We start from the raw sequence: 23110 nt of genomic DNA on the forward strand, positions 1-23110 counted from the left end.
CGAGGAGGGCTATAGCATAAATGTCTTCCTTGGAACGAATGTGTTTCTTTTTGTTCTTAAAGGGCATTGTCTCTAGTGTCCATAGCCTCTCGACGTGCTGTAGGAGGGTGGTGTCTTCTTCTGTCACTCTGGAGTGGAGGCAGCTAGTGGCTGCTGTTCGGTTGGGAGACCTAGAGAGGGGGCCTTGTAGTGTCCATCCTAGGCGGGTCTCGACTGCTGCTGGACAGCCTCTGGGCCCAGTGTGGACCCGGTCCATCGGGACGATGAGGTGTGCATGGTCGGATCCTATCAGCAGGGTCGGGGTGGCACCGTCTATGAGCGGTATAGGTAGTTGACGCAGGTGCACATATTTATCCATCAGCTTGGCGATGGGGTAGGTGTACTGCGACAGGCCTATGTCTTGGCTGGTGAAAGCGTTAGTGATCCTATACCGTCTTTATGCGCTGCCCGCTTGCTGCGATAGTGAAGGAGACGTTCTCGCCCTTGATCGTCTTCAGGTCTCTTCTTATTGTCCGAATCGTCATCGTTTCTTCGCTCCCCCGCAGCCCCAGCTGGGCCGCAGCGGACGCGAGGAGAAGGGTCTTCTCTGACCCGTCGTCAAGGACGCCGTAGGTGTCCATGACCTTGTCTTCGTAACTCAATGTTACGCGGACCACCTTCAAGAGCACCCGGGCGCCCCCGCTGCTGGCGGGGTCTATGTACTGTACATAACACTTGCCTTTGTGCTGCTTGAGGGTGCAGGCTTTCTTCTGTTACTGTCATGTAGGACGTCCAAGTGGGCTCCGTCACACCGACTACACCTCTTCTTTAAGCGGCACTCGGCTGCCATGTGACTGCGCGCACATCGGTAAAAGCGTCGGTTGGACTTTATCCATTGACTCACCTCGTCGGCGGTCATCTTCTTGAACGTGTCACAGTGTGACAGCCAGTGTTCCTTTTCGCAGTACAGGCATACAATCTTCCACTTCTCTTTCATCGAGGGGGTACTGTGGTTCTTGTTGCTCGGTACTGATTCGGCTTGGTGCATGACGGTCACCAGCCTGCGGCCATCGTTTGCTCTCCTAGGTCCCTCTCTGGAGCTTGGCGTGCTCCGCACGAACGTATCCAATCGTAGGCTGTTGACTTCTCTCGCCAGGAAGTCGGCTAGGTCTAGGAGGGATGGCTCGGGACCGTTAGGATCACGGTGGTCTCTTTGCCGCCTGAAGCGCTCTTGTCGGGCGGGCGGAAGCTTCTCTAAAATCCTCTCAACATTAGAGTTTGCGTACAGTTCGTGCATACCCTTTTCCTTTTGTGCCCCCAGCATCCCTACCAGGGATTGTACCTTGATAGACAGGTCATCTAATGAGCGATTGTCTGTTGCTGGGGGTAGACGGTCAATATTCCTTATCTCTTGTATTACGTAGTCCCATATGCGTCCATAACGTTGGTCGAGGGCTGCTAGAGCCGCGGTGTATGGGGTAGTAGAGGTGGAATATGCCAGCGCTATATTGTGCGCTCTGGGCACCTTCAGGTGCTTGAGTAGGATAGCATACTTGTACGGTTCATCTGTTACATCGGACATCATTGTCTCTAAGCACATTCGTAGCTCTGTGTACTGTGCTCTGTTCTCGTGTGTGAAGTCCGGGAACGTCGGTGTGCCAAGGTACGATGCCATGGATGGCTGGCACATCGGTGAGCGTTGGAGGAGAGGCCTCCTAGGCGAGTCTCCTCTTACTTGTCGTGGTGGGCTGGTACCTGTCGGGTACCAAGGCCTGCGTACCCAGGTGCTGTTCCTCGGGGCTGGTCGTGCGTCAAGCTCACCCGTGAATTGAGTCGGGGGTCTGTAGCGCAGAGCCGCGGGGGTAAAGTCTGGGCTGTACTGGACCTCCTGGTCCTGTGGAGTACGATGATGCTGTTGGGCTTGACTCTCCTCCTCTCCCTCTTCTTCTTCCTCTGCCAGGTCATCTAGATCCTGTAGTCGTCTATTTAGTCTCTCCGCGGCATAGGCCGGTTCTTCCCTGTTGCTGGGTCTCGCTTGGACCGGTCGGGGAAGGGGTTCGGATAGGGGTATAGGCTCTCTCTGTTGGCCGGGCTCAGGGTCGCTTGATCGGGTAGGGGAGGGTGCCCTAGACCCTTGTCTTGACGAGGCCCTGGAGCCCCGTGCGGAGGGAGGGGGGGTTACCCTAGCAATCAGTTGCTCCATTATCTGCGCTTGTAATCGGTCGCGCTCGGCTTCGTGCTTGGTGTGAGCGAGGTCGCGCTCTGCTTCGCGTTGGGCACCGGCGGCGGCGCGCTGGGCTTCGGCGCGGTCTCTTTCCATATTCTCTTCCGTCTGGAGGCGTCTAGTCTCTAGGCGTATGCGGTCTTCGTCACTCTGTTGCTGCGCCTGGAAGCGCTCTCGCTCGGTCGCAGAGTGTTCGCGTTCACTAAGGGCTTGCGCTTGGAGTTTCGCGTGGAAGCGTTCTTGTTCCATGGAAGAATGTTCACGCTCGCTAAGCGTCTGTGCTTGGAGTCGATCGCGTTCGGTTGAGGCTGCCAGGGTGGCGATAAAGGCCTGCGCCAGCATCTTGTCCGCCTCGCTGGGGGAAGACACTGGTAGAGGTGATCGGCTTCTGGTAGTACTCGTTGGAGATCCGTTCTCCTGTCGCGTACCGAGGAGGTCTATCTCCTGGGTGCGCGTCTCTTCTTGTGGTGGGTCGGGTTCCGTCCCTGGAGGGCTTTCTTTATCCTGGAGCTCTCCGGGGACTACCTCGTCGACGTTGGCGGGGGGTAAAGTCATGTCAAGTCCCTCCTGGTCCCCCCCGTGAGCTTGGTCAGTTACGTTAGAACCCACTAGGGTCTCTACTGGCGGGGTCGCCTGGTCGGTAGGGTTTGACATACTTTTACTATCCGCTTTTTCCGCGTTTAACGTCTGTAGAAAGCTAGGTAGTATACTGGCAGCGCAGTCCTCTAGGTACTGAGGTGGCTGCCGTCTGCGCTGCGGGCGATCTATTTTAGGAGAACCATTTGTGGAGTGTTCATCATTGGCCATGTCAATATTAATATTATATTAATATTACGCTAGTTACCCATCCGGCTCGAAGGACCAATTGTAACTGAGGGGTACAATTCCCTGACTGTATTAAATAAGTATGGTATCATTAAACCACTACTGTCTTATGTACATTACTACTGGCCATACAGTACACAGGTATATGAGATGAACACTTCCACAATGACACGGTTCCACACAAATCTTGGTTAGAATAATATTTATTAGCAGCAATAATAGTAGATTACATTACTTTACTTAGAGTCGCGCTTGTAAGGCGAAGAATGTGCGTGAGTAAGTCAAGAGCGTAAGTCCATTATAATATTACGCAGGAGATAATGAATACCACCTGTATCTGAGGAATTATATCTATGGTACACTAGTAGGGCAGCGGGAGATACTAGTAGGGTCCCTCCGGTTGTAGACCAGCAGGGGGAGAGGATTTGTCGGTAGCAAAGTCTGGGTCAACGAAGAATAGGGAGACTCCAGGTACAGGAGACAGTGCAATAATCTCTTGATCCGCAGACGAATAACAGCTATTCTCCGGCATGCAGCTCCGCATGGAAGAAAGCTAGCCAGCCTCAGGCGTCTTAGAGGCGGGCTCGACGTTGCTCCTCACCGGGTAAATCCCACACAATTGTGGGTGTAGACGATTCTCCGCTCCATCAGCTACAGGACCAAAGCAAATATAATCCAGCCGAAAAGGGCTATGTAGTCGTCGGGTAGGTTATCCAGTGTACATGTCCACACGGTCCTCGTCTAGGGCTCCTCGGATGAAGGCGCCAGGTTAAGCTGCCCAGCCTGGATAAGCACACTAGCTGGTACGAGGAAACGTTGGTAATGCTGGTCACTGTAGAACGGTAGCCGCACGATACACTATACATAAATAGACTATTACTGAATTAATAGAATAGGTCGAACTCGACGGTACAGCGTTAAACTCTGATACTTCAGCTATCAATTCGCACGCGGTCTCAATGCTCTATTTGGGGCCAAACGGGCCCTACTTCACTGCACGTTGTATCGTGGGGTGAGGCTTCACTTGGGTAACTCGAACTACTTCTGTATTCACCTGCGCCATATTTATACGTTAGGTGAACAAACTAGTACCAGCCTTATTCCTGTCTCGTATTCTTGCGCAGAGCCGTTCATGTCCAGGCATGTCTTTGGCGGTGACTTTGAACTAGACCTTGGGGGTATGGCAGTGGCGCCTAAGGGACCGCTGTCCAATAGGAGAACGAAATATTATGGTCTGTACTAGGTAAAGGGATATTCCGTGTATATGTACAAAGAATACACAAGGGATATCAGACGATATACAAATATTATACAATATATATCAAGTAGTAAATATATATATTCGGTTTAATCTGATCCTTCGTAACAGCCGGTGAGGAGAGCGTTACAGTAATCGATCCGGGATGTGACAAATGAATGGACCAGGGTTTCTGTATTTGATTGGGACAGGGATGGGCGGAGACTGGAGATATTACAGAGGTGAAAGAAGGCAGATCGGGTGGTGTTGGGTCTATCAACTATCTAAATCAGACATTTAAAGACATTGGCCCTTGGATGCCACACATCAAGTTTTGTGAGGATCAGGTGAACAGCCTAGATGAAATAGGGGAAATCTAAGTAATTCTCGGGAAAATGTAAAATTCAACATCCAATATGGCAGGCCTCATAGATCATCCAATATGGCAGGCCAACATAGATCCGTATTGGCAAATGTGTCTGCCAGTGCCACGGGTATAATCTCCATGACTGTATGACTAACGGGTCAGGAGAGACACTCATTTGAAAGCTGAAAGTTCTGCCTGATGGTGGCGCTAGAGGAAAGGTCATGAGGTCACCAAAATCAACAGGGTTCTAACCTCTAGGGGTCATTATTGTTTCCAGAAAATGTGAAGATTTGTGAATAAAAAGTGTTCCAGTTATCACGTTCACACCCAGGATCTGTGACAGCAGTGGTGGCATCGGGGGTGAATCCATAATACCCCCGACACTGTTGTTTTGATTCAATATAATTATCTTATAAATGGTAAAATTATAAATGATGCATTTATATAGTGCTTTACAATTTGTCCCTCACATTTTACCCATTCACTCACACATTCACACACCGACAAACCAAACAAACCAGTCTCACAATGCCAGACCTATTTCCACACTACACGCTGTGCGAGCACAGGGTCAAGGTCTGTCAGAAGTGAACCCTATTGTCATTTTCCATCATGAGACCGGTTTATATGGAGATTTTATTGGACGACCTTTCGGGTCACATACCTGCACTACCTCCGCTATCGTTATGCGTGTGATCATGTTTTTCCCATCTCTCAACTATTTACTTCACCAGACCAGGGGGTTAATCTTCTATAGAGCAAAAGAGGCCAGACAATGTCAAGTGTAAATGTTTAATTTGTGTTTCAATGTGATACCTGTCTTCAGGTGAGGTCTACAGTATGTGCTCAATAATTACCTTGCATTTTATTTAGTTTCAGCTACTGTACCTGACCATCAGTTTACCATCCTCATAAAGTATTGAATGAATACTGTCAAACTTCAACCCCAAGCTACTGATTGACGAGAGTGATGGCATTCGCGGGGGACAAACATAGTGATGTCATTCGCACGGGACAAACACAACAGTAAGCAACCGTAAGAGACTTTGTGACTTAAAGTGTGACTTTAAGTGACTTAAAGGAACATGCAAGAAGATATATATTTTTTAATTGAACCTTTATTTAACCAGGTAAGTCATTAAGAACAAATTCATATTTACAATGGCGACCTGGCAAAAGGCACAGCCTCTTGAGGGATAGGGAGCAGGGGGTAAAATAAATACAAAGTTAAAACAAAACCAGATTAAAGGCAAACAGAGAAAAATCAAACAGCCACAGCAGGCAGATACAGGTTCTAGTTTAAGAGCAGTTGCAAGTGTCAGTATTAATGTCCATGATAGTATCCTTGAAAGCTGATTTGGAGATGAAATTGTCCCGTTTCAGACTCTTTAAATTATTCGAGTCTGTGGGCACGGCAGACTGAAATAATGATTGACCAATTACAGAGTGTGTTTTGTGGATTTTCAGCAGGTTGAGATTTGTAGAATGGGTGTTGTAGACGCTAGGTGCAAATTTCAACAAAGGTAGGGGGGTGACAGGGACAAGGATAATTTTGTGATAGAGCTTCTGCAGAGTAGTAGTGTCATCAGCATAAAGATGAATGGATAAGTCCCCAACAAAGCTGCTAAATATCCCATCCCACTGTATTGTTATCTTTATTCTAACTAGTGTATATACTTGACTACATCTTGCACAGTTGTACAGCCCTGGCCTATTTACTTTTTTACTTTATAATAATTATACTATATTCTATTGTGCTTCTATTTAATTTAGTTTATATCCCATTTTATTTCAGTCCACCTTTTTATTTTACAGTTGTACAGCCATGATCCCAATCCTGTGTTGTCGGTTTCAACTACCCGTTTTGAAGATTTGATCCAGATTAAAGCTTGGATTTTATTTCCTGATCCAATCAGATAGGGATTAAAAGTGTTGAACTCCTGGGCCCAGGAGATTATACCAGGCAGCATTTATTTGTTGAAGGAGTACAGCAAGTTCCTGCTCAAACCAAGGACTGTGTCTGTTTTTAATTCTTACTTTTTTTAGATGGGCTTGCTTGTTAATATATAAACAGCTGTCTGAAACGCATCTTTGGGATCAGGTGGCCAAACAAAATCAAGAATGAGTAACTATGGCTGAGAGGAAGACAGGAACCAGTAGAGAAACAGATCCTGAGACGAAAGTGGGGATGGATAGGTCACACTTTGAGGAAACCGGCAACCAGTACTACATGCAAGGCCCTGACTTGGAATCCCCAGGGAAAGCGGAAGAGAGGGCAGCCTAATAACACATGGAGGCGGGACACTGAGGCGGAGCTCAAGAGACAAGGAACCAGCTGGGGGGAGGCAGAAAGGACAGCCCAAAGCCGTGTTGGATGGAGAAGAGTCGCAGATGGCCTATGCTCCATTGGGTAGCAGTGGCGAATCCTCATGGAAGCCAATGGAAGCCAGGCCTCCCCATTATGAAAATATGAATTAATATGATTAATATGAAATATGGAAGAAAAAAATTCAAGATTTTTTTTTATATAGTTTACAATAATAATAAAAATTCATTATTTTTCATCTGTGTTATAATGTTTTTTTTTAAATGTCTCCCTCTTCTCCTTCTCACTCTCTCTAACACACTGTCAGACTCACTGTGCTCACTGCAGCAGAGGAGAGCTGAGGCAGAGGGGAGGGGTGTCTTTCTCCAGCTTCCAGCATGTGATTCATGTATGTGTGGATTCCAAAACCAATACTAGCCAATAAGATTCGAGCTTACTAAAGCCCTGCCCACACCTTAAAATGGGGCTGTCAGCAAACTAAGCAGCCTAGCCTCTGCCCAATTGCCGCCCTGGAGGCGAGGCAGGTCCAGAACGTTTCCACCGATGGACCAATCAAATCACATTAAAAGCTAAGGCATAAAAAAAAATATTGTTTGTTTCCTGTTGGTTGTCAGTTAGGCCATGGGTAGGTAGGGAATTTATTTTATTTTATTTTTTTATTTTATTCTTTCCCACGGCGACTATGGATAGGGAATTTCTTTATTTAATTCAAATGTTCACAACAACATGGATGCATGTACTCTGCCAGCATGTCTAATATCCATAATACTAAAGGTTTGACTAAGATTTCTATGAAACTTTATTCTAAAAAAAAAATAAAAATAAATAAATTATAATTTTCTTTTAAAACTCATAAAATATATTGGGTCGCACCTAAATCGGCAGGGTCGGTCGGCAACCGGAAACAAACCATTATTTTTGTTAGGCCTAAACGTGACGACGTCATCGCCTCGGTGAAACTGTGTTAGGGAAAATATACATGCCTCGCGGCCATGTTCGAATCAAAACAACAAACAATACGAGGGAACCCCGGAGATAGCTAGCTAACGTTATGCAAGTCTTAATGTCTAAACAAACAGCATTGTTTGATTGATTGAAATTCGGATTCCTCTCTCGGATTAATTCATTGAGGAGACCTGAAATTCGCTCAGCTGCAGAAGAGTTTAGGAGAATACCCACAGGACTTGGAGAACTTTGTGATTGTGGACGTTGCTTGACTTTACTTTGCAGCCGCAGCGTCAGCTGCAACAATGGTGACTGTCTGTGAGTACCTAATAACCTAATAACTTTTCATAAGTGATGCCGCTGTGTGTGTGTGTGTGTGTGTGTGTGTGTGTGTGTGTGTGTGTGTGTGTGTGTGTGTGTGTGTGTGTGTGTGTGTGTGTGTGTGTGTGTGTGTGTGTGTGTGTGTGTGTGTGTGTGTGGGGAGCCATACTGTATATTCTGCCGTGTCATATACTGTGTTATCGGCGGCGCCGACTCGCTGAGTCATACTGTACTGCCACAGGCTACTGTATACATGTATGTTCTGCCATGTCAGCAATATCTTGCAAGACGCTGAGAAACGCTCTGACGCCATATCTCTCTCTCTCTCTCTCTCTCTCTCTCTCTCTCTCTCTCTCTCTCTCTGATTCATAATCAAACCAGACCTCCTGCAGGCAACCACTGTGTGTGTGTGTGTGTATATATTTGTGTTGTGTGTGTGTAATATTCAGAAAGAGAGGGAGAGAGAGAGCGAGGGAGGGAGAAATATATTATATATATTATTTGGCTTAAATATGAAAACAATTCTACAGTCCCCTCCCCATCATATGTATATACTCTGTCAGGATCTATGGGTAACACTGCTGTATATTTGAATATCGTATATGTCACAAATGTAACAGTACTAAATACCTGATTGATTGATTGATTGATTGATTGATTGATTGAAAAGTGTATTAACAGATTGCAGAATGGGTACAGTACAGTACAGCTCAATACATACAATTGTTAAGGGGATGCAGACCAGAGAAAGACTTTCATCTTGTTTACATCAGGGTCCCCCATCAGGGTCCCCCCTGTATGTCATGTATGTCCCTATGCCATAAATGTCATGTATGTTGTGTATGTCCCTATGTCATAAATGTCACTATGAATTGAAAATGGGGGACCCTGATGTAAACAAGACAAACGTCTTTCTCTGGTCTGCATCCCCTTATAAAATTGTGTGTATTGAGCCGTACTGTATTGTACCCATTCTGCAATCTGTTAAATAAATAAAAAAAATAAAGTTTGACTGGCCGCCAAGCCATACTGTAGTGTACATGGTGACTGCTTGACTTAAATATTAAAAAGAAATATATATATATTTTTTTAAATATAATTTTTTGGCATCCCCTGTTATTTTACCCACGCGATGCCACTGTTGGGTAGAAACATTTAAGTCCCACCTCAAGACCCACCTGTTCAATCTTTCATACCCTCACTCCTGACCCCCCAACCCCTGCATCACTTACATTTCCACATCTGTACTGCACCTATATTTTAGTATTATTATTTATTTTAAAATGTTATCTCTGTCTTGTCTCTAAGCTGTCTCCCTCTCTCTGTATTATCCCCACCATGCATGTCGTCATTGTGAAAGTCCATCCCACTGTGTTTGTCCATGTACTGTGTTTGTCCGTATGCTATAATGCCATGTATGTAAAGCGCTTTGAGATGCCTTATGTAAGGCACTATATAAAATAAATGTATTATTATTATTATTATTATTATTATTATTATTATTATTATTATTATTATTATTATTATTATTATTATTATTATTATTATTATTATTATTATTATTATTATGGGCCTAAGTAAGTAAGTTGCTTGTTAATAATGGCACTGAACAGGTCACAGAAATATATCCATGCATCATCTACAGAGGTGATCTGACTGACTCTATACCATTCAACATTGGCAAGGTCATGTAAGAAGAGTTGAAGTTTTTCAGGATGCGTTTACTACTGATCCGGACATTCTGCTTAGCAGAACAATATGAACGGACACAGGCAATACAACAGTGGTCACTGATATCACAGCAAAATACACCAGACTGATACAGACTGGGGGGAGTTTGTGAAAATAACATAAATTAATGTGGCTTTTCTCTGGGTCCTTGGGGTCATATCTAGTAGGAGAAGATGATTTGATGGAGATTTAGCTAATCAAAGTGCAAAAGTACTTTGTCAGGTGGTTTAACCTCTTAAACCTGTGGGGTTACCGGACCCACAATGACATCACGCCATAAATCCATCTCTAGAGAATGTATGAATTAATGTTGCGTTTTTCTTTTCAAATGTAGCCAAGAGTAAAGACTGTAACCCGGTCAAAACAGCAGTCAAGGTGTATATTTTCAGCAATATGTTTGTTTACCAATGGTTTAAGTGTTATTAGTGAAATATGAGTTAAAGAAATCTAGTCGGAAAAAGACGAAAATGTACGCTAGGAAATTACGCCACAATTTTTTTTACATTATAAAAAAGTACTTTACTTACAGTAGATTTCATTCACGGTTTGTGAATCACGCCTGGTGATACTAAATCCAGATTGAATTCTGCCATTGGAAATGGGAGATTTGTCCCGATCCATAGATGTGCGACTTGGCCATGATAAGGTAATTTATAGGCCTGATATTCTATAATCATATTTCAAATTGCATGTGTCCGGATGGCAGAATTCAGTACTGTATCTACAAAACGTTCTGTTTAATCATCTTCCCTTTATTAATTTGCTTAGATTTTTCAGGTCTGGTCAATTTTAGCATGGTGTTATTCACAGTCAAAGATACAAAATAATATATATAATTGATATTCTCCTTTGGTTCATTACCATTTACTCAAGCCTAACATACACAATATGTCTGACACTGGGAATACATTCCCTGAGATCCATAGATGTCCCTAGAATCAGATACCAAGAACATGCAAATGAACAATTAAAAAAAAAAATCTGTAAATATTTATTCTACGTGTTATGGAATGAATGACAAAAAATATAGGCCTATATATATGTATATGAATCAGTAGATGTGGATTCTGCTTATGATTCTTTTCTCAATATGTTCCTGCTGTTATATGACAGAAGCTGTCCAATGCAGCAAAGTAGAACAAATGCTAAAAAATCTGACAAACCCTGGATTACAGGCGGTCTGTTGAAGGCTTGCAAAAAAAAAGAACACCTTATATAGAGAATTTATAAAAACATAGAAATAAAGAGAAAGAAATTAAGTATAGCTAAACTATACAAAAATAAACTAACTGATATTGTTAGAAAATGTAAGAAAGAGTACTATAATAATGTATTAGAAAAAATAAAAATAACATAAAGGGAACATGGAATATATTAAACTCAATTATAAGAAATAAATCAACTAGTTCTGCCTTTCCAGATGAATTTATAGATGAGGGAAAGTCAGTAAGTAAGAAAAATGAGGTGGCAGAAGGGTTCAACAGATTCTTTGTAATGTGGGGCCCAAACTGGCAGAGGAGATAATCCCGCCACAAGGTGGAGGTGTTTCTAATTAAAGCCTCCCCAATTTAGAAAACAGTAATCCAATGGCTGGTATTGATATACTACTAACTCCTGCACGCTAACGGAGCTAACCGGACACTCAAGCAGTTAACGAGAGCAATGACTTCCTTTCTGGGGGGTTTCAAAATAAAAGAGCGACGTCTATAGCAGCGGAATACGTTTATTTTGTACATTATCTAACGTTAACACGAACCTAAACTAACTTTAGGTTAGTTGTAACGTTAGTTTAGGTTCGTGTTAACGTTAGATAATGTACAAAATAAACGTATTCCGCTGCTATAGACGTCGCTCTTTTATTTTGAAACCCCCCAGAAAGGAAGTCATTGCTCTCGTTATCTGCTTGAGTGTCCGGTTAGCTCCGTTAGCGTGCAGGAGTTAGTAGTATATCAATACCAGCCATTGGATTACTGTTTTCTAAATTGGGGAGGCTTTTAATCGTCAAGGTAAGAGGATTTTAAGTCATGGTAACCATAAACTTCAATCGGTTCGGATCCTTTGAATGAATGAGAATGTAAACAAACACGGCTTCACGTAGAAATCACTGACTGCGCTCAGAGAGGAGTCGTTCGGCAAAAAATAGTTCAGAGTATATCTGCTTAGAAAACATAATTGTCGAATTCAATTATTTTTAATTTCTCCACGTGGTAAATACATAGGTCACAACATGTTTACAGGAACGTTTTGGAGTTGTATTTGGAGTGTATTTCGTGACTGTAGGGCACTGTAGGGAACGTCAGGCTCAAACCCTCCCCCACTTCCAGTGATGAAGCTAAGCTACGCTAACAGAGCGACTGTTCCCTAAGCTAAATGCACGCACAGAGACAAAAAAGGTATGCATCTTCTTGTCTAACTCCAGGGAAGATGTTAAATAAGCTAATTTCCCAAAATGTTGGAGTTTTCCTTTAAATATAAAAATAAAAAAAAAATCATGATATTTGGTAAACGTGATATACAAGAAAACACACCGGTTGAACTAATGATTGATAGTATTAAACTGGAAAGGGTATTTGAGAATAAATTTCTGGGTGTAATAATAGACCACAAACTCAACTGGAAACCTCAAGTCAAATATGTCAGGACAGGCACGGAGTGTTGGTGTTTTATGTAAGATAAGACACATTCTAAACCAAAAAACACTGTATACACTGTACTGTACACCATATATGAACTACTGTGCGGAGGTGTGGGGTAATACCTACAAAAGCAGTCTACAGCCAATGTGCACCATGCAAAAAAAAAGCAATAAGAATAATCAACAATGTAGGATATTATGAACACACCAATAACTTATTTATAAAGCTACAAACATTGAAATGTATGGACCTAGTTGATTTCAAAACTGCCCTCATTGTATACAAAGCCAGATACAAACTAATCCCAGGCAACATTAAAAAAAATGGTTCAGAGACAGGGAAGGAGAATATAACTTACCTGAATACATCAAACTGAGTAAACATATGGCACAATTTAAAAAGCAGCTTAAAAAATACACATTAGAGAAATACAGAAATGAGTAATGAGGATAAACAAAGTTATGTTATATTGTGTTATGTAGTGCTGTACTGTATTCACTGCTGTCAAGTGAATCAAGTTTTTTTTTCTTCGTACTATAAGTAAACGTATATTCTATATAGTATTATACTAAATTATGTTATATCTAGTCAAATTAATGGAAGAACAAATGTAAATGTAAGGGGGTAGGGATCAATAAGCTTAGCTTCCCTCTACTCCTTTTTTGGACATGCCTGCTAACTAAATACATTGCTCTTGACTTTTGTTTATAATTCCTTTTTTTTATGTTTTTTAAATTTTCTAAATCTTTTGTTGTTATGATTGTTCTGTTAGACGGAGCTAGATACCATGATTTGTTTGGAGGAATATGGAGAATACATGTTCAAAAATAAACTTATTCATTCATTCATATATTTATATTATAATTTCTACAAACAGCCCCACGGACTATGCAAGTCTGTTTAGAAATACTGGCTGTGTGTGATTTTAGACGGATCCAAATGGCCATGAGGTCCCGTGTCTTATAAATGGCCTTTTCCAGTGTTTAGCATTGTTTCCTAGCAATGGGGGTTTGTATCAATGGGGTCTGTGTCTCTAATTCTCATTTTGGCGGATTGCTCCAATTCAGTTGAGACAATCTCCTCCCCCAGTGAACTAAGCTATTCTGATTTGACTCGATGTCCTACGTAGCAAGGAACCGATCTGCAGTAACGCCCCCTCTATGGTTGTAGCGCAACCATTCGCTCAACAACAGAGCGAGTGGAAATACACTTCCTCGAGCGGGTGGAGAGAGAGAGAGAGAGAGAGAGAGAGAGAGAGAGAGAGAGAGAGAGAGAGAGAGAGAGAGAGAGAGAGAGATAGAGAGAGAGAGAGAGAGAGAAATTACGTGTGTTAATAAAGTTTGACTTATTGACAGAGCATCACGGCACGGGCACACTGCTGATGAATGAACACGGACGGACGGACGGGCGGCTGCCTCTTCACTTCCGCTCCCATGTTAACGGACGATAGTAGGCACACTGGCCGCAAGCGGGAGCGCGCCTCGCGAGCGGCTCCCGAGCGGCAAGCTATCTTTTCGCTTCAATCGGATCGAGGCGGCGCGGGAGGCGTGCGCTACGCGCATTGTCACAGAAATACAATTGAATATCTGCATTCTTACCACAGATATAGATGTTGTTCAACCAGCTGTGTCTGTATCTGCAAATAAACGCCCAACCCCCCCTGTCTGTATGTTTGTTTATACATATAACTATTACTATGTTTCATAATAATAATAATAGCAGGATATAGCAGTCATTAAGTCAATCCACTTTGTCACCTATAATGACAAACGTTTTATTTGTTTCCTGACAGCTAATTATGGTAATTATGATTATTATTATTATTATTATGATTGAACAGCAACCAGTAGGCTTATATCAGTGTATATTTTATTAACAGATTGCAGAATGGGTATACAATACAGTACAGCTCTATCTTTTTCTCTCTCTCTTATTTTCTCTCTATCTTTCAATAGATGTTGTTCAGCCAGCTAATGTGTCTGTATCTTTCCCAATGCAAATAAACAATATTACTATAGTTAGTACCCCGCCCTGTCTGTCTGTTTGTTTGTCTATCTGTCATATCTGGTTGCCTGTCTGTCTGGCTGTCTGTCTGTCTGTCTGTCTGTCTGTCTGTCTGTCTGTCTGTCTGTTTGTTTGTCTATCTGTCATATCTGGTTGCCTGTCTGTCTGTCTGTCTGTCTGTCTGTCTGTTTGTTTGTTTGTCTATCTGTCTATATCTGGTTGCCTGTCTGTCCCGACAGAGACAGAGAGAGGGGGGGGGAGAGGGGGGGGAGATAGAGAGAGAGTGAGGGAGAGAGAGAGAGCGAGAGGGAGAGAGAGAGGGAGAGAGAGGGGGGGAGAGAGAGAGAGAGGGAGAGAGAGAGAGCTCTTGCTGCTGGGGGGCTCCACGCTGCTCTTTCAGGAGTACAGTCACACTGATCATCATTCTAAAATGACTGACTTCACATATAGACTAGGCATTTACAGCTGTCCCAATGTAAATCGCTGCTGTCGGGACAAAACCTCATAACTCCATTTTTTTAATTATTTTTTTATTATATAAATCAACTCCGTAGATCATCCTCCATATGTGTGTGTGGGTTTTACAAAGTTTAAACAATGGGAAAGCATTAAACCGATCATCTGTCTAAACCTCCTAACTCTATTCACCCTCAAATCTGTGTTAGTTTTTTTCATCTGCTGAAAAGTTGGGTTTTTGGAGTTATGAGGTTTTGTCCCGACAGCAGCGAAATGTGCCTTCCTCGGTGCGCTTTTGAGCGCTCAAGTCGTAGGTCCAGTGTGCCTGACCAGGCACGCGATCTCACGAGGGAGCCGCACGTGAAATTCATTCGTCAGCAGTGTGCCCGTGCCGTCAGCAGGGGTGCAGTGCTGGGCATACGCGGTCAAACGACGTTTGGGCTTCGTCACTGAGGCAGAAGTACGCGCATCCTATTATTATGCAAAGTCTAGGTGATAAGTGCCGGCCGGCCACACAAAAATGACTCGTCGCGCCGTATACCCCGGCCGCCGGCACTTATCACCTAGACTTTGCATAATAATAGGATACCGACAACCAAATACAAGCCATGTAGGTGGGGGGTTGCTTGATCTCCCGACTGGAAGGATGAGACAAGTTGTATCATTTGTTCTGTGCGCAACCGAGGGAACATGTATGCGCGTGCGCGGGAGCGAGCGTGCACGTGGCGTTTGGCCTTGGCCCATATTACGACTGCACCACTGGCCGTCAGGCGTTGTTAGTTCTCTCTCTCTTAAGGTTGTGTTTATCTATCTATCTAGGTCGTCCTCGGACGGGCCCTCCATTGGTGCTTCCAGTCATCCCGATCCTCCATGCATCTGGCTAGCTCGCCGGTGCTTTCTGCTCCCGCATCTCTCATCAGTACGTCCACATGTGTTAATGTGGGACGTCCTTGTGACCGATGCCCGTGTGTTGGCTCCCACAGCCTCATTCTCCTGACTGCCACTTTCTCGCTCACCCTTAGCGCCCCCCCCCCCCCCCCCCCCCCATTAGTGACATGCTCATCCCTGTTGATGTTGAGCACCACACGCATCATTCCGGTGTAGCACCCATCCAGGGACTTCTGCAGGGTGGGCTTCAGGGTGCAGCATTCACTGCCATACAGAAGGACAGACTCAACTGTTGCATGAAAGAAGTTGAGCTTGATTTATGGTGATAAAGATTCACTTCATTTATTTATTAAGTTAATATAAAACCGTATTCAGAAAATCTTTGAGTTTGTTAAATACATGCTTTAGATTTTTTTAAGTGGCGAGTGATGTTTTTTTTGTTGTTCGCTAATTTCGCGCCACATATCAAGCATACAGGTAAGCCTGCATTGTTAGTAGTGAAAGCAAATTAATCTGTCCACGCTGAATTAAACCCTCTATTTTCCTCTGAAACCTTTCTTTTTTGGATTTATCCATGGTTAGCTTACTGGGGGTCGGAAACTCAAGATTAGACACCTGTAGATGGCAGGGAGAGGCGCGGGTGTGACTTGCTGCCACCAATGAAAATCAGCTCACTACGCATGCTCAGACTGTTGCTATGGTATTTGAGATATTGCTTATCGCCACCTGGCACCTACTGGCCTGGCATGCTTGTTGGAACATATTATCTGCGTTTCTGCATTTATGTCTGGACGGAGGTCTTTTTTAAAACCCTGCCTTGTGGACAATAGTCACAACAGGACCATGGATGTATGGCTTAACAAGCCTGACAAAACAAAGGAGTTTTCAGCTGTGACTTAAACATCTCTAGGGTCTGGGCAGACCAAATTTGTAGTGGCAGATTATTCCACAGCTTGGTGGCAGCCAACCTAGACCTTGAGACATCTAAAAGTACCTCATTCGATGACCTCAGTGCTCTAACTGACCTTTAGTCTTTAACCTAGACCACCTTGGGACATCTAAAAGCACCTAATTCGATGACCTCAGTGCTCTAGCTGATGCAACACCATCATTGCAATGAGAAGCCTCAGTATACAGCATGATAATAGAGACGGTGGGAGTTCAAATTGGAGTTCAGGCCAAAAATCTGTGTTTTTCCTCACTTTGTGTTCAGTAAAAAAATCTATCCTAACTATTGTGTCAAAGAACACAAGAATGATTCCCATTTGGGGACCAGGTTGTTGGGCCTTTCTTTGTGGAGTTTGCATGTTCTCCCCATCGGTGACCCAATGCATGTGTGGGTGTTCCTGTGTGTCGCCCATCTTACATGTGTGTGTTGCTGCATGACAAATAAAGACTTCTTCAAAGCGAATAATAAAGGTTCAACTCAACTCAACTCAACCCCAGATGTGCGCGACTCACTTGAGAAGCTGTGGACTTGCAAAAGCCAGCAAGTCCTGTAGAAGTTTGAAGAAGGCAGATTCAAGCAGAACCCCTTTAAAGGTCTTGTAGATGGTGGTGATAAGCCATGACTTGGGGTAGTCCTCCTCTTTCTTCTTCTCTTTTTTCTTCTTCTCCTTGTTCTCATCTTCCTTCTTTCCCCTTTCCTCCTGAAAAAAAAATTAAATGAAGTATGTACAGTACTGTACTTCCGAGGCATAGCACTTGACAGTCCACCTTTCATATGAGGACATTTTGGATTGTGAGGATTGTGAGGTCCAGTCCTCACAAGGGAAAACTGCTGGTTTTAGGATTAGTGGTGGTTAAGGTTCGAATTAGGGTTTGAATTTACTGGTTAGGATTAGGCATGTATGTTTTAAGATAAGATAAGATATTCCTTTATTGATCCCCTTGGGGACATGGGGGGGGGGGGGATACAGGTACAGGCATGGTAATAGTAGAAAGACATAAATATAGGCAATATAATTATGGTAAAGATAAAATTAAGCAGTGTAAATAGAATAGAGATACTTTATTCATCCCGAGGGAAATTTGACACTACAAATCGCTCACAGTAAACAGTAAACATTTAGGTAGACAAAAACAAAAGTCACGAATAAGAATAAAATACGGTCCGGGATATACATTTCCTATGTTACATTCTAATATAAAATATACAGTAAAAATATACAGAACTATACAGTAAGTGTAAAATTGGTTTAAAAGTAAAAGTCCAGGAAGATAGTACTGTCACCCTGTGCTCAGTGATGCAGTGAGGCACAGTGATGCATTGTAAAGTCTGATGGCTGTCGGAATGAAGGAATTCCTGTGCCGTTCAGTGCTACATATTGGGAGTGTTATAGTCTAGCACTGAACATGCTCCTCCTCTCAGCCAAGTCTGTGTATAGTGGGTGGGAGGGGTTGTCCCTGATGGCATGGAGCTTAGCAAGGCTCCTCCTCTCCGCCACCACCGTAAACAATATAATTAACTCTGGTTAAGGTAACCTTATTGTTAAAGTTAGGGTAAGGGGTAAAGGAGTGTGTGGGTGGGTCACCGTGGGTGCATGTGCTTGTATGCTCCGTCCATAAATGTCCAGTCACCAGCCAAATGCTGATCAACTTTAGGTGTGTCATGTCACTCCAGTCACTTTCCAATCATTCAGAACCTATTAAGTCTGATCACATCAGACGCCTTTTTGGATGCCATTTTTCCCGTCTGCGTGTCTCCTCCAAACTACAGACCCCGCGTTTATTGAAGCGCTGCTTTCTCGGGAGCCACACGTTTGAGCGCAAGAAAAAGGCATCCAATGTTATCACAGCCTTGTAAAATGGTGAAAGTGGCTACTGAACCTGGGCATTTAACAGTCATTACAACTAGTGGACCTCAAGGAAACTATAAAAGAAGGAAGGGTCATCACGTCAGAATACCAGCGTTGAATGCTCTGCTTGGTGCCAGACGTTGGTGTCAGTTCTATTGAAGCCTATACTATAATTTGTATTCAATAAAAATTCTAAATATACCAGCTATCTGAGGAAATATACATCAACCAATATATCAAACGTTAGCTAGTTAACAATGCAACAAATTGCAGATGATTCTGACATCCGAGGTAATAACCTGTTTAATGACATAATAAGGTCATAAACAAGGAGATGGCTGATCCCATTCAACTCAATATCGGCCGAACTGAACTGTTTCCACACTTGGCACCAATGTGTACAGTATGTTCACGCGCTACACAGTGATGTAATGATCCTTCCTTCTATTATAGTTTCCTTGCCCTACCTACCATCACCAGGACGTCCTGACTGACGCCTTTCCCCAGGCCATTCGGGAGGCCATTCTGGACAACCTCTTCCTGGCTGGTCTCCCTGAGCTTGTTCTTCTTCAGCCTCTCCTGGTACCGTGCCCTGGCCGCGCTCAGCTCGGTCTGCATGTGGCGTTGGAACCGCTGGCTGATGTGGTCCGTGCCGTCTGCCTCGTTCAGCTCCCACAGGTCCTCCTGGACCAGGGGTCGCTTGTAGCCGGTCACTACCAGGCTGGGGAGAGGGGAGGAGGTCAGGGGACAGAGAAACACTCATTAAAGGTACCGGCCGGTAGGAGTCGCTGTTAATAAAACGACAGGACCCCACCGGCTTCCCACTCTCGAACAATGGCAATTGTGTTATTGGACGGCTAACCAACCGGATTTCTGCTGTGGTAGGCGAGTGTTTAGATCACTACACTACCCATATGTGTATGTGTATGTGTATGTGTATGTGTATGTGTATGTGTATGTGTATGTGAATGCGTATGCATATGCATATGCGAATGTGTATGTGTATGTATGTGTATGTGTATGTGTATGTGAATGTGTATGTCAAGAATCAATAATCAAGAGGTTTATTTGTCACATACATACCAGGGCATACAGTGAAATGCGGGTGGTCTTGCCCGCATTGATTGTGCAAAATACAATAATAAAATAGAATAAACTAGGCAAAAATAGAGAAGACACAATATATGCATGGTAAGAAAAAAGACATGCTAGGTTCCTGAGAAACTGGTTCTTATATACACTACTATGCAATATACAATTTACTATGTTAACTCTTAATGTATCTAAACTATACAGTACCTCCTTCTTTTAAAGTGTTTCTGTAACGTTCTGGGTTCTTAGGGGGTCTTAGGAACCCCACTGTCATTCTGGAGTTATTTCCAGAATAACGCCCTATTCCTGATGTGTCACTCCTTGTTCTGTCACCACTGGTTGCTGTCACTGTGCTGTCAATTACAGTCACTAATTGACGCATTGGAATGTTTGGGGTTTTGACTATATATTCACTTGTTGTTCTCTCTACCCCTGTCAAGGCTTCAGACCGTGTATCGTGTGGAAGGAGCTGGAGATTGTGCTGACCTTCTCGCTCTTGATTATTCTCCTGTATCTACCTTGCTCTCAAGTTGTCGCCCGGCATCTTTCCCTGGATTCTCTGTGCTCTGTGTTCTTACATTAAAAGGCACCGCTAAGAAAGAGCAATCATTCTCCGACTCGTATTATTTCCTCCTCTACTGGACTCACATTTGCACCGCAACCGTAACAGTTTCTAAGATTCTATTTTTTTAAAGTGACATTTTGTTTAGTGATTTTTTTTTGCGGTTGCCGCATGAGTGGTGTGTGTGTCTGTGTGTGTGTGTGTCTGTGTGTGCTCATGTGTATTTGTGAGTGGAGAGTTCAGTGTTCAGTGTTCTGATGGCCTGGGGGAAGAAGCTGAGTCGGAGTCTCTCTGTTCTTGCAGCGTGTGACTGTAGGCGCTTGCCTGACCGCAGCAGCTTAAACAGGCTGTTGTTGGGGTGGTGAGGGTCTTTCATAATTCTGCAGGCTCTGGATTTGCACCTCCTGTTATATAAGTCCTGCAGGGGTGGTAGTGCAATACCCGTAGTACGCTCAGCTGAGCGCACCACTCTCTGGAGTGCCTTCCTGTCCTGTGCCGTGCTGTTTCCAAACCAGGCAGGTATGTGTATGTGTATGTGTATGTGTATGTGTATGTGAATGTGAATGTGAATGTGAATGTGAATGTGTATGTGTATGTGTATGTGTATGTGAATGTGAATGTGTATGTGTATGTGTATGTGTATGTGTATGTGTATGTGTATGTGAATGTGAATGTGAATGTGTATGTGTATGTGTATGTGTATGTGTATGTGTATGTGTACATTACCTGTTCAACCAGTTGAAAGTTATTCTGCTTAGAAATGGAGCCCCTGCCTCTGGATTCTACAACACAAACATCACACACATGATCAGAGCTTACTGAGGGCTCTAGACATACTGCACACTACATACTATTGACTTTGACACAGAGCACCCAAGCCTGTATCCCAATTTTTTGTTTGTAAGCTTCTGTAAGTTTGTAGTGTAACTATATAAGCTCAGAAACACTTTACTTACTTTTTTCAAGGAATTGTTATTGTTTTTGTTTGTACTTGAATTAACACGTTGGTCGCCAAAAACGCCTTACCACGTCATTCCCCGCCATGCTCATTCTGCCAAAGACGCCGTACCACGTCATTGAGATCAATATTTCAAAAATCTGTGATCGCAATCATATTTCTCCCCCGGAGACTTGAGATCTACTGTTGATATCTACTGTTGATCCCCTCTCAACTCTCCAACGGTTCAAGAGCGCCATCTGGTGGCCGATCGGCGGATCGCTCAAACCGGAAACCGGAAACGGAAGCTGGTGCTCATTCCAATTCGGTCCGATCACTCGCTAATAGTCCCGGGACTCGGGCTAGACACAATGCATAGCAATCCGTTACCAATAACTCGATAAACAACATGATTTGGACGTATATACTATTATACAACCTGGAGAAGGATCGCATATTTCAACATCCCATAATAGGAATATTTCTGCTCCACGCTCATCGCCCAACGCTACGAGGAAGCTACGGTTAGTTTCAGCGTTATTTTTTAACGTGTTCGATACAAACTGCTCTAATGATCATATCACCCACACTAGATGAATCATCTAACGTTGGCCACGGAATTATAAACACCCCCCCCCCCCCCCCCATTCGGGCAACATCAGATGATAAGTAGTAACTTCTAGAAGCACGTCCATTTGACATTTTTTATCTCGCGCAGATTGCTATCAAACTGTATTTGATCATCAATATAATGCATTTAGGGCTATAAATCACGTTCTGGAGAATGCTGCAGAAAACGATAAAAACATACTTATACTTTAGACCGTATTTTAGTATGAATATGTGAATGAAAAAGTATAACGTTGCTACACCCTGAACAATAGATACTTGACGTTGAATGGGCCATAGTAATGTCAATTTAGCAATACAATTTAAAAAGTTATAGCCCTGCAAAGAAGGGGAACTTCTCCATAGACAAATAGAGCTGGCGTGGGATGGTTTATTATGAATATAAGCCTGGCGACCAAAGTGTTAATAGTTTACCTGTTCTTTTATAGATTAGGTACGTTTTCTGACACTAGATTCCTTGTAAACCCATTCACAATCCATTGCATAACATTAATAATAATAATAATAATAATAATAATAATAATAATAATAATAATAATAATAATAATAATAATAATAATAATAATAATAATAATAATAATAATAATAAACTTAATTTGTATAGCACCTTTCATACAAGAATTGCAGCTCAAAATGCTTCACAGCAGTAAAAAGAAGAAAAAAAACGACATAAAATGTGCACAAAATTGGCAGATCATCAAAATAGACAAAGTTAAGGTAAGACATAGAACATTAAATCACACAGTTTTTCATATTAGGATCTAACATCCCAATAGGCTTTATAATAGGAACATTCATCTAATCCAGTGGTTCCCAAACTGTTGTGCGCGCACCCCTTGTGGTGCGCGAGCGCCCTCTAGGTGGTGCGTGACATGAAAAGGCTAATGGTGGTAAAAATTTTAAATTTTACAATGAAATTTCATAAAAATCTTAGTCAAACCTTTAGTATTATGGATATTAAACATGCTGGCAGAGTACATGCATCCATGTTGTCGTGAACATTTTAATTAAATAAAGAAATTCCCTATCCATAGTCGCCATGGGAAGAGATAAAATAAAAAATAAAATCTGTGCATGGAGACCAGCAACAATTTTTTCTAACAGAAACCCATTGGGGGGTGCGTCAGCTAGGTCGGGAGGTGACAGGGGGTG

The 23110-nt window shown here is 43.1% G+C and overlaps 1 protein-coding gene across 1 annotated transcript in view; it reads right to left on the minus strand.

The window, feature by feature from the left end:
- The window catches only part of abcc2 (ATP binding cassette subfamily C member 2), a gene marked incomplete at its 3' end in the record, with an annotated part of 254616 nt that overhangs the window by 194556 nt on the left and 36950 nt on the right, over positions 1-23110 (minus strand). Inside the window, exons 6-8 of the mRNA XM_084321278.1 lie at positions 21118-21173; positions 19209-19458; positions 17401-17588 (exon numbers count right to left, since the gene is read on the minus strand). Coding sequence (XP_084177404.1) covers positions 17401-17588; positions 19209-19458; positions 21118-21173 — 494 coding nt within the window. The remainder of the gene's footprint in view (positions 1-17400; positions 17589-19208; positions 19459-21117; positions 21174-23110) is intronic.

Source organism: Notolepis coatsorum (assembly GCF_963971535.1).
Source record: "Notolepis coatsorum genome assembly, chromosome: 9".
Lineage (NCBI taxonomy): Eukaryota > Metazoa > Chordata > Actinopteri > Aulopiformes > Paralepididae > Notolepis > Notolepis coatsorum.